This window comes from Achroia grisella, unplaced genomic scaffold, assembly GCF_030625045.1.
Source record: "Achroia grisella isolate CSIRO2021 unplaced genomic scaffold, CSIRO_AGI_Agris_v1 utg114, whole genome shotgun sequence".
Classification (NCBI taxonomy): domain Eukaryota; kingdom Metazoa; phylum Arthropoda; class Insecta; order Lepidoptera; family Pyralidae; genus Achroia; species Achroia grisella.
In genome coordinates this window covers 2,227,493-2,240,955 of record NW_026712585.1, presented here as the reverse complement: position 1 = coordinate 2,240,955, position 13,463 = coordinate 2,227,493, and the positions used below count along the sequence as shown (strand labels likewise).

The 13,463-nt window shown below is 33.1% G+C and overlaps 1 protein-coding gene across 1 annotated transcript in view; it reads right to left on the bottom strand.

Moving 5' to 3' along the window:
• Positions 1 to 13,463, bottom strand: part of LOC131850386 (P protein-like) — a 42,956-nt gene that overhangs the window by 15,261 nt on the left and 14,232 nt on the right. The window contains exons 2-6 of the mRNA XM_059200600.1: positions 12,440 to 12,762; positions 4,500 to 4,662; positions 3,005 to 3,041; positions 1,819 to 1,954; positions 1,114 to 1,313 (exon numbers count right to left, since the gene is read on the bottom strand). Coding sequence (XP_059056583.1) covers positions 1,114 to 1,313; positions 1,819 to 1,954; positions 3,005 to 3,041; positions 4,500 to 4,662; positions 12,440 to 12,644 — 741 coding nt within the window. The 5' untranslated portion in view covers positions 12,645 to 12,762. The remainder of the gene's footprint in view (positions 1 to 1,113; positions 1,314 to 1,818; positions 1,955 to 3,004; positions 3,042 to 4,499; positions 4,663 to 12,439; positions 12,763 to 13,463) is intronic.

Sequence of the window (13,463 nt, the reverse complement as noted above, 5' to 3'; positions counted from 1 at the left end):
CAACCATAGTCTGTAGATTCAATAACGATAGGAATCACTTATAGAGAAGATCATGACGCTTCCAGTAGCGGTAGTCAGGTTTCTAATATTTGTGGTCTCACATAGGAATTATACAAAATAATATTCTTATATATAAAATTCTCGTGTCACAGTTTTCGTTCCCATACTCCTCGGACACGGCTTGACCGATTCTCATGAAATTTTGTGAGCGTATTGAGTAGGTCTGAGAATCGGCCAACATCTATTTTTCATCCCCCTAAATGTTAAGTGTAGTCCACCCCTAAATTTATTTTTATTTTAAGGCAAAACAACATTTGCCGGGACAGCTGCAGACACGAAATGGATTTCACCAAAATAATACTTAATTCGATAAAATATATAGAAAATGTCTTTTTTCCTTACAACATATAATATATAGACTATAGGTAAAATAATAATTATAATACATATTTTTATAACAGACAAACGATTTAAAAAAAAATCTGATTTGTTTGTTTGTTTGTTTGTAATACTTTATTGTACAATAATATTATAAATAAAAGGACACAATTGACTTAGAAAAAAAGAAAACATGCGTACAATGGCGGACTTATCCCAGAAGAGGGATGTTCATTACGTATAGAGTTAAAATGTTGTTATACATTTTAACTCTATACGTAATGAACATAAATATATATTTACGTCCATTACGTGCACCACCTATCGATTACTTATCTTTAATGCTACTTTCTCTACTGGTAGTCTGGAAGAGATTGCTTAGCGATAACACCGCCTTTTGTATCAGTTTATGTAATTTCTTTATTTAGTGCAATAAAGAGTTTAAATAAATAAAAAATAAACATCATTGACGACCTCGGTGGTCTAGCGGTCAAGCACACCGCTTTACGACCGATGGTCGCGAATTCGATTCCTCGCACGGCACAAACATTTGTATTCATCAGTATGATTGTTTTTAGAAAAAAAAAATATCTATGTATATGTATCAGATCAGTTATCTAGTACCCATAACACAAGCTCTAGCTAGCTTAACTTGGGTCTAGATGGCTCTGTGTGAATTGTCCTGAGATTATTATTATTATTTTTATCTTACAGAATCTTAGCAGTTGTACTTACCTCTTTGAAATCCACATCGGCAGCTGTAATGTAGTCACCAGCATCTCCCTTCAGGTACCATCTCTCGAGCCACACCTCCATCTTACTGGCGTCATCATACTGTGAGGAATTCAACCTTCTCTCGGCTTGTTCTGACAAGAATGGTCCAGAGAGCGAAACGAGTATTTTCAGTTTATCATCTGATATCCGTAATATGTAACCTGAAATCATAAGTGTATTACTCAAGTTTAAGTGATGACTAGAGAGCGTTGTGACTTAGTGGTTTAAAAGTAAGAGGTCGTGAGTTCAAATCTAACCGATACTACAAAAACTTGTTTTTTATGTCAATTTATATTTCTAACTCTCCAAACGTAGTAGTACCTTATTATACAAATAGTATAATAAGTAGAATAAAAAGTGTACCATTACATAAGACAAAGTCACTGTCACTGTTTATCCGTCCCTATGTATGCTTAAATCTTTAAAACTACGCAACGGATTTTGAATCGGTTTTTTTAAAAGATAGACTGATTCAAGAGGAGGTTTTATATATATAATACATGTACATTCGTGCGAAGCCGGGGCGACTAGCTAGTATACTAATATATAGGTGTATTTGTATAGACATAATATAGTATAATATCATTGTAAGTACATATTAATCAGATCTTTCTTTTAGACCCATAGTATTCCTCGGTATTGCCTAGGATAACTTTAGTGTCTTACTTTTGAGTTCGTCCGGCATAACAGCTGTATTTTTCACAACTTCTTCTTTCTCGTTGTACAAAAGGAATACGATTGTGAAGAATACCCAACAGGCCAGTAGTAATACCATCTTCGTGTAGTGACGTGCTTGTGCAATCTGGTGGCAAAAGAGGGTTTTTATATAAGTACAAGAACAAACAAGCCGACGATCCATTTGGTGGAAAACAGCAATCGTTGCCTGTGATGACGTCAAATTATTTTATTTTTATCTTTTGGACATTTTTTTTATAATGTAGCATTAAAAAATAAACACAACCCTAAATTTTCACGCTTCTACCATCAACCCCCTATTTTTTAATAGCGATTTTAATTTATATGGCAAAACAATGTTCAGGGTCAGCTAGTGAATATATAAATAAAAAAAAAATTACCATTTCCAACCACTGTCAGAGATAAATGCTAGTTCGAAAATACTTTTAGTGACTACCATAGCCACAAGTGGTTCATTATTTTACTCAAGTGACTTTAAATAGAATGACTTTATACCATCGTGAGCTGATTTGCGGTGTACTATCGCATCTTATATCAAACGAGTTCGTTTTAATCGTTGGCTAATAATATAAAGGGTGTCGATTTACAATTCTGAATCAACTCTCCGGTGATAAAGCGACCGAAAATGGCATCGGTCTCGTCCCGTGCCAAAATGGATTCAAATATACCAATCGGTAAATGAGCAAGTCAAGTGTTACGTTGTTGCCTTTACACATGAGCCCGACAGTTGAGAATAGAATAGAATAGAATAGAAAATCATTTATTCAAGTAAACTTATATAGAAGTTTAGAAGTAAACTTACACTTTAAGTTATCACAAGTTTTTTTTTCAATCTACCGCTTATTTAGAAAGCTGACTGAAGCCTGAAGAATAAGCAACAAACTTACAAACTTGTTGCTCTTTTAAATAAATTTGTTTTACTTTACATTTTTAAGTTGAAGTGTGTGAATACAAACTACCAACCAGTGGTAATGCAATTAAATACTCAAATAAAGAAAATATTAAATATACAACCAACTGGTTAAGAACTAAATAAGAGCAATGCTACCCCGTCTAGAATTAGAGTCGCCACAGTGCGTCGAGTCCATTTAAATATTGTCAGGAGTAACAGTTTCTTTTGTTTATGGAATAAAATGGAAGAAAATATTATATTTACCCTCGACGGTCTCTTGTGGTCTGCAGTGTTATTGAGTCTGTAAAACAAAAATAAATAGGGATAATATTGTTTATTGATGAAGTTATTACATTTTTGTAATCTCATATCAATTCAGCGTAAAAAAAATATAGTAATGTGTTCAAAATCTACCCTGTAACATCGTAAGCACAGATTATTATATTAGAGTCCGTTAGTTTTCTGTTCCCGCGCCTTTCGTGCCCCTCCCTTAACTAGTAACAAACGGACCGTGCAGCGGCCTTGGCGCGCGCGCGCGTTGTGTTGTGAATTGAAATAGATTGGAACTGGAGGCCTACTGTGTTGAACCTGCTGTGAAACCCTACTGTGGGGGTGTGTCCCCACACAGCTGGCGAGGATATCTTCCGCAGAGCCATGCAGGTGCGCCGGACGCACTGGGTCCCCCTATGTGTTCCCTGACATTTTGGTGGCAGAGTGGTTTCCCAAACATAATAATAATATATTACGACATTTCACACAGCGCCAACGTTAAGCAGAGCTTGTGTTATGGGTACTAGACAACAAATAGAAATACATACATATTCTTTTGTTAATATATCCATATTATATGTGTATAGAAAACACCCAGACCGATACAAACAATCATACTCATGAATACAAATGTTTGAACCATTCGAGGAATCCAACCCGCAGCCATTGGATGTAAATCGGTTTAATAAACCACCGCAGTTGTCCTATGAGTATATGAATGATAGATGTCTAGTGAAAATAGGATATGGCTATGTTTAAACAAATATATGCTGCGGTTAAAAAACAAATTTATATTTGTATACTTATATATAAAATTCTCATGTCACAATGTTAGTTATCACACTCCACCTAAAAACTGCTTGATCGATTCTTACGAAATTTCATATACGTATTCAGTAGGTCTAAGAATCGGCTACTTATCTATTTTTCATACCCCTAAGTGATATATTTTTTTTTTGACAAAATTATTTTTGTTATACTTTTATAATGTGGCATTAAAAATATATACAACCTAAAAATCAACCACCAACCCCTATTTTTTAATAGCGATATTAGTATTAAAACTTATATGGCAAAACAACGTTTCCCGGGACAGCTAGTCTATACATCTATACATATAAATAAAATTGGAGTGTCTGTGTGTAATATTGAAATAATCGTTTTTTACTGCATGCATATGAATATAACTACGGAAATTACACCAAAACACCACTTTTTAAAATTTTTGTCTGTCTGTCTGTCGGTCTGTTTGTTCCGGCTAATCTCTGAAACGGCTGAACCGATTTTAACGGGAGGCAGCTAGCTAGTAGATTTTTGGCAGGTAGCTGATGAAATAGGGAGTAATTTAGGCTACTTTTATTTTAGAAACATTACTTTATTGTAGAAAAATGAAGTATAATTCCACGCGGACGAAGTCGCGGGTACAACTAGTATATAATAAGTATAGATGCGCTGAAACATAGTAATACTACAATCCAGCGGTACATACATTTGGTCATCTTTCCCAATGTTAGGTAGGTTGATGCCGTCCACTCCATTGAACACCACATCTTCAGCTATGATGTGCGGATTGTTGTTGAGATGCGGTGCTGAGTTTACAAACGGCAGCCTCTTGGCGCGCGTTGCGTTTTTGCCAGTCAGTGCGACTGCTTCTTTGCCTGTAATAAAAAAATATGTTATCTTTGTATTTTTCGTTTTTAAAGTAAGTGAGACTGATTTTAACAACATGTCTGATTTTGATCTTTGTTTTGGTGGTTAAAATTAATATCTGGCCATTATGTTTTTTTTTTTATAATTATTATATCTTTACCAATACCGATTTACCTGAACCTAAAATAATAAAGGTTTTTCTCGTATTTCTTTTAAAGAAAATAGAAAGATAATACTAGTAGGTGTTATTAAATAAATATATTGTTTGTCTGTACAACAAGTAATCAGACAATTTAGTTTATTTTATTTTAGTTTAGTTTAATTAAAATAAGTCTCCTATCATTGACTACAGATTTGATATTGATATACATAGTAAAAGTATATAGTAGTACATAGAATAATAGACAATATAGTATATATAGTAATTAAGTTGTTTTGATAGAAAATATTTTGACTCTTTAACTGTTAGAATGCTACACGGCGCGGCGCAAAAGCGCTGGGATCGTTTGTATCGAAAATCTCGACGCATAGCAAGAGCGCTGCGAGTTAGTGTTTTTGGTGATATTTAAGGTACTCCGTGAAAATGATATTTTTTGTTTGTTTTTTTTTGTTTTTATTACAAGTTTATTTTCCCTTTTTAAGTAATAAAATACATTTTTGTAAAAATTACTTAGCACTAAAACCACTCAATCTAAATTTACCTTGACATAACCTGCCCTTGGTCAGCGTCAACTTTAAAAGGTACGCCGTATTATACAAATTGATCAATTTTGCCATTGACATGAATAATGATAATAATGATTACATAATTTAGCATAATTTCGTCGACAATCGTCATTAGTACTATGGAAAATTTTACGAAATATATGGACACCAAACAAAAATAGCGTGGTAACCGAAATAACACATATACAAAAAACAGGTTTTTCAAATCTTCATATATATATGTAATATTATAAACGCGAAAGTATGTAAGTATGAATGTTTGTTACTCTTTCACGCAAAAACTAAAGAACGGATTTTGGTGAAACTTTACAGTAATATAGCTTATGCATCAGAATAACATATAGGCTATATTTTTTATTCAAAATTTATATAACTAAATTTAACGCAGGTGCAACCGCGGGCACAGCTAGTATACTATAATAACCTTATCTCAATGTTGCACCCGTGAATTCTTCTAAAAGATAATCTATATATTATTTCAGAGTATACTTTACCTATGTAACAAATTTCTTTCGGATCTATCCAGTAGGTTTTGTAAGAAAGAGAACCCGAGACCATACGAAGTAGTGCTAAACTGCTAGACCACCGAGGCATATATCTTTGTACTGATTAAACACTAAAAATACTTGACCAAATCGGGCTAAAAGCATATTAATATACTAGGTGTCCTGGCAAACCTTGTTTTGCCCTATAAATTAATAACGCTATAAAAAATTAAAGAAAAGAAAAGAAAATAAAATAAAAAAATAGAGAAGGATGAAAATTTAGGGATGTATTTATTTTTTAATGACACGTAATAAAAGTAAAATAAAAAAGTTGCACAAAAATAAAAAAATAATGTTAGGGGTGGACAACTCTTATCACTTAGGGATATGAAAAATAGTAACTAATTCTCAGATCTACTGAATATGCATATAACATTTCATAAAAATCGATCAAGCCGTTTGGGAGGAGTAAGGTAACTAACATTGTGACACCAGAATTTTATATATAAGATTTATTATCGAAAAATATTAATGTATTCCTCATAAGTGGCTCTGAGGGGTAGGGGATTGTTAGTAATGTAGATTAATAACCCCATTACTAGCAATGTACCAAGTCAGGTTGACCTCCACGCGGTTCCCCCCGGAAACTATCGCGATAACATCCTGGTGGATTTCTCACGATGGGCCAACTGATCTGACCTCATACTCATCTTGTCATACTTCACCATAATCATCAAAAAAAATAGAACTAATAGGTCAAAAATCTTAATTAAATAAAATTGGTTGATAAAATTCAGTTAAATTAAAACACAGCCGTACCATGCGTACACTTAGTGGAATCGTAGGCTATTATTAAATCAGTTTTTGTTTACCGATAATCTTAACCTTGCACTACATTAAAATTTGTTTTCTATTTATACTGTCGTGCTATACGGTTCAATGACTGTTTAATTTAAGATTATCCTAACCGGAAAATTTGGGGCGATTTACCATGCAAACCATCGTACTGATTTCCTATCGAATTCATTACGATGGGCTAACTAACCTGACTTCATCCTATCATCCTTCACTGGAGAGACGCCATAGTATACTGTTAGTGCAAGTGCAGGCACTGTTCTATTAATATCCGCAAAAAATCGTAAAACTGATTGAGCAGGATATTATAGTAATGGGTAATATTAACCAATTTCTAAAACCGGGGTAAATTCCCCGGTAATTTTCTAATAAATTTTATGGGGCAGAATGGTTAAAATCATCATTTGCACTTATTCCCCTCATCACCATTAGAGACGGTAAGATCGCCGTTCTATAATAAATTATTCCTATAGAAGAGGAAAGACGAATATGGAAGAGGAACTGGTATTCTTTAACGCTCGGAAGAAATATCAAAGTCACTAAACAACATAACGCAAGTACATATGTAAGATTCCCGAGAATAGCATTGCCAAATTTCGATGGATGCCAACTATACTTCTTTAAATAGTTTACGATAAAGTCGCTGTTTGATTCTGTCTGTTTCTTGTCTAGAGAATTAACACAATATTTGTTATAAATTTTATCGAATTAGATGTTATTTTGCGGAAGTTCATTTCATTACTCAATGGATTTATATTATTTTGTTTAATTCCGCTATCGTTAGTATTATGTTTTCATTAGTGCGTCACAATAGTCTATCGTCAACACTAGGCTTCCAAGCTATATGCGAATTCTATGCAATACCTGAAGCCTTGTGCAGAGGCGAAACACGTGTCCCAATATGGGTGTACATTTAATAACGGTCGGAATTTGATCACCAACAGAGAAGTCGTAATATTTCCAGTAGCGTGGTCAGGTTTCCGCAATGAATATTTGTGGTCTCACGTATGCTGAATGGTAGCAAATTAAACAAAAGAATATATATCCATTAGATATGACGCCCATAGTACTCCTTATCTATTTCGTAGGACTAAATCATGTCATCCCCGCATATCCGGTCATTTCACTATCGTAGCTAACCCTCTAACCAAGAAACAGCTTTGAAAGACGCTATTTTGGGGCTAAAATGTACGATACAGAAGTGTACACAGACAACTAAGTACAAAGTTCGCCTCTGGTCAATTTAATATTCATGAAATTTTAAATTTGAAATTTGAAATTTGAAATTTGAATTTGAAATTTATTTATTTGCGTATTATACAGTTAGATATTATAATATGTCCAGGTAATAATATTATTGGCAACTGTTTAATTGCCCCAATTTACGGGCATGCAAATTTTGGGTATATTAAAATGGAATAATTTATAATATTATAATTTAAAATTAATGTCTTATGTACCATTCTAATTATATAGTAATAAAAAAAAAAAAAAGTCAACAATCATCAGATAAATATTCTTTGATGTCATAAAAACACTTGTCCAGCAACCAGTAATATAATCGATTTTTTAATTTATTTAGGGGCATTTTTCTCAAGTCCGGTGGTAATTTATTAAAGATTTTTTGTGCCATAAATGATACATTCCTTTGGTAAAGCGTCAAATTGCTCTTTGGTACCAATATTTTATTTCTTCTCTGTGATCTGAGACAGTCTTTTATCTGATCATGTGTGCTAAACAAGTTTGGATGTTGTTTCACAAACGTGCAGATATCAAGTATATACATACAAGGCAACGGAAGAATACCAATTTTCAGTTTTTTGTTGCCTACTTCTTGGCGATAATGCTCTAGTTTCTACAAATACTATCTTTGGCTTATTGCGATAGGTATAACATAACCCATCTACCGAAACTTATACAGTACAATTTGTATGAGATTCTATATTTTAAGTGTATTTCTGTTAATATCTTCTACGAAAATAAACAAATTTTCGAAAAGAATAGAAAAAATATTTTCTGTTCATATAAATGTTTATTTTTGTATATGAATATTTTTGTTCATTAGTTTAGATTTTGTTACTAATATTGGAGACCTACTTTCTAAGATAAGAAAAATTGTTTACTTGTGCTTGTTTTTATTTTAAGTCATACCTACTTATTTTAAGTAGGTTTCTGTTTATTTTATCCAAGTAATTTCTTAGTTTTATATACGTAGCAATAATATTGCCCGAACAAATTTGTCATTTTAATGACAAAATAATCACGACCTCTGCGTTAAACCTGACAGACTGACTGACAGGTATGGCACTATTTTTTTGCGACCTACATAGATCTATTGTGCTCGCCGTTTTTCAGAGTTCGCTACTAGAAAAACTAGACCTGTCAGGGACAAGAATTTAAGGATATAGATAATTTATGCATGAGTGGGCTACAACTACATAGGATGTCTCGTAGTGTTTCCTCCTCAGTTTGGCAATTATGCTCAAGTAGATAGGTATGTGGTTTTCATCACGACAATTGTTTGCTGATAGCTGAGCTGATAAGTAGTGTACTTTGTTTGGAATTAGAACTCTTTATTAGCATCAATTACGAATTCAGAGGGGTTTCTTAATTATTGATTTAATTTTGTTGAATTTCTTAATTCTTGACGTTTATTAGTTTTTAGTTCCTCAGTTCTTTTGTTTTGTCTGGACAGCAGTTCTTTTGTATACACCAGGAAGTGCCTACTACGTAATTGTGCAAAATTTATTTAAAAAGGATAGCGAACTAGCGAGCTTATATAAAATGTATTTTGGCTCCATTGAACTAAGTTGCATCTGTTGTAAGGTTTAACTCTACAACTTTAAGATTAAACTTGTTTATTGTTTGTATCAACTATAGAAATGTCGAGTACAAACAAGGTCCCGCATACTAGCATTTAATCATAGATTAAGTTGTTAATAGCCGGATATAAAGTAACAGACGCACAAATGTTTGCAGCTTATCTTCTATTTACATTTTACTACGCATAATACAGTCTACGTATAATGTCTGTATGTCGCCTGAACCGGATTTAACCGGCTCGAAATAGATCCTACGTTCGTCCAATTGGAACGCAGTCAAAATGCACAGCACTGCAAAGTGTACCCTCCGCATATAATGATAAGGTATAATTTAATGGTATACATTTAAAATTTTTGGTTAGTCGTTCGACGTCAATGTTATCTGAGAGTATAGCGACTTTTTTTGCACTCATTTAATTAATTATAGGAAGTAACACTTCTTTTTCTCACGATTTTTTTATAGTTTGTACAAAGTTCTAATTTTTATTATCACCTTAGTGTTGAATTATCTAACCGTATGTAACATATGCCACCGTGCCTCTCTGTGTCTATAAACGTTTACACACCAGAAATTTGAATAATGTTTGATTAATTTCCAAAAAAACTACTCATACTTTCAAAAATATTTCTAAAAGTACTTAAAACATTACAAAAAATCTATTTGAAAATAAATATCTACATTCATATCGATTTTTATTTCTATGTATATATAAATATAACCAAATATAAATATAACCAAAAACCAAAAAGGTCAACTTATATCAAAAGTTCAAAAGTCAAAAACTAAATTGTACAGAATAAACAATAAAATTTTATTCTAAACTTTCATTATTTATAAACTTTTTGTATAATAATAATAATATTAATAAATCTATTTCATTAACCAAGATGTTTTACATAGTTTTACATATCAACAATCACATATTCTTATTTATATATTTCCTTAAGCCGGGGTCGGGATCTCCTTGTAAGCTGTAAGTTGTATTCAATATAACTCGCAATATTTGTAAGTAATTCAGTATATATAATTTAACCGCTCGTTGACGTTGCGTTGGATGAAACCGGAATTTGGCACACGTATGCATTTATGCTCAGTGACAGTGCAATGTCATGGTACTATTGAACCGGTATGAGCATGAATACGGAAGAAAGTTATATGGGCTTCAGAATAAAAAAATTAAAACTTCACACAAGGCTGTCCAGTCAAAAAAGTTACGATAATTAGAGCTATATACACTTGTATTATGTATATGTTGTATTACATTGTATGTACTGTTATGTATATATATATACCATGGGTACTCGATATTAGATAACTGATATACATATTACCAGCTTTATTTGCACATGCATGTATTATACATATAAACCTTCCTCTTGAATCACTCAATCTATTGCTGAAAACTGCATTAATATCCGTATCTTAATATAAAATATATAAACGAACAGACAGCGGCGTCTTTGTTTTATACTATGTATATAAACTACACATATACAGATAAATTCATAAATACAAATGATAGTATAGTGCGAGGATCGAATTTGGCATTATTAAAAAGTAAATATGACAATAGGAGTGGGCCGATCTATCGCCGTTTCCCGGATTAATATTGTTTGTCATCTCTGTAATTCTAGGATTAAGGATATGACATCTTAGGCCTCTGTAACGTGATAACGTGATGTCCATGAATATTGGCGCTGTTTACCATTTACCAACAGGTGGGCAGTGGTAAACAGCACGGCAGCTTAGTTTAAAAATTCTTGAGAATTGGGTATAAGATGATTTAATTACATAAATATGTGTTATAACTACACTACTCTTCCTCTTAAGAGATAAGGGATTGATTTCTCGAAAACTGAGCTGAGATGTTTACTAATAACTTTATCACGTGTAAACATTAGTGAAATAGATCAACAGTACAAAATATAATTTATATAGACATTATTTAAAATATAATATAAGAGCTCTAAACTGCATATGACACTAAAATTAAGGGCTATATCGAAGTAGTGGTGGAGGCCGCGATACAATGAAAAATCGATACCGATTTCAGTAAAAACGTTTAGGGAGATGCACCAACAGTAGAAAATAAAATTAATATAGATATTCTCTAAAATATAATAGGAGAGTTTTAAACTATACACGACAATAAAATCAGGGGCACTATCAGAGTAGCGGTGAAGTCGACAGGCACACATTGAGAAATTAGCTCACACGAGTCCTTATCTAGGAAGAAATTTAGGGCGCTCTTAGCTAACCCCTGGGAAAAAGTACCCCAATATTGAAAGTTTTCTTGGAAGAAATAAAGAGCATAAATAAAGATTATGAACATCGTCGTGACGTATCAACATTTAAAGAGCATGATGGAACATCGCTGAAAGTGGCAAGAGCTCCACCGACAGGACCGTAGAAGTAGCTCTTAAATGATGAATGAATGAATAGCATATATTATGAAATTATGCTACATTTTTGAGGACGACGTTATGCATCCGTAACTTGGAATTTATCTGGTTTATCACACATTTTAAATACAATAGTAACTTGCAAAGGAAACTGCTGGAGACGTAATGAAGTAGGACAGATGACGCGGACGACTTTGTTAGTGATTTCAGAAATCTCACAATAATTTAACCGTGTAGACTTCATACAAAGTCCTACCTCTGACAAACCTATTTCAACCGTTTTATTTGTAAACTGCACTTCAGTTTGATGGTAGAGATATGGCAATTGGAAGTACAAGGTAAGAAGGTACGATACCATGATAGCATGTAATTAAAACAGAATGCATATGAAGTGCCATCGGAGCGTAACATGATAACCTAATTTCAGTGGTGCTGTTCAATCTACATAAACAAATCCACCAAGTAGTAGTTTGGAAGAAAAAGAGAACGAAACTCACCATGTTCCTTCTCGTACAGTTGCTTCAGCGAGGCAAAAGCCGGATCGTGTTTGACTTCCTCTGGCAAACTGAGCCACAACTGTCCCGAGGCAAGTTCAGCACATGACACCAACGAGTACTGGCTTCTTGATAGCTCAGGACTCGCTTTCCTGGAGGCGCCAGTCCACTTCTTCACACTGTTCACCAGTTTGTTCATGATTTAAAATTTAAACAACTAGTTACGGTGCATCGTCTGTTTTATAATTAAATTGAGTCGTATTCATACGACATACGCCGCACAAGATTTTTTTGTGACTGTCAAATTAACACGATTGCTAGATTTAAAATAGAAATTAAAAAGATATGTCACAAAGTAGGCAGTTTGTATTAAATGTAGAATCAAACGATTGTATTTTTTTCGATAAATGATTTCTGCTTGTTTATGCTTGATGGCCAGTCTTATCTCTGTAATATGATGTCGTGGAAGATTATAAAATATCCCAAAGTTAGGTTTAGAAGTGCCAACCCAAAGTGCCAGTATCACTAACAATTATGCATTGTTGTTAGTGCCAATGGTACAACACTACTCAATCGACCGCCGTTTTTAATAAGAAAAATGTATATTTCTAAGTTATATTGTAAGTTACTTAATATTAGATTGCTAAAATAAACTATTTATCAAAACAAGTCGTTTTTCCATCGATCAAGCATATCAACTCATAGCTATCAATAATAAATAGACAACCGTTGTAAATGTCAGTACGATTTGATTGACAATCGATCTGTTTGATCCAAAAATATTGGCAAATGACAAGATTAATAGCGAAATCGAGCAATATGTTGTTTTGTGAGGAGAATACTCATGTCTGATATATCAGTTCGACCTACCATATCATATCATGAGTTGACACCTTAAAAACAAAACCTTTTTAAACTATAAGAATTAATCCAAATTGAATCTATGTTTTACAACCTGAAATGATTTTTAAAATAAACAGCTCGTGTTGTCACACAAAAGATATTTTCTTATAAACGA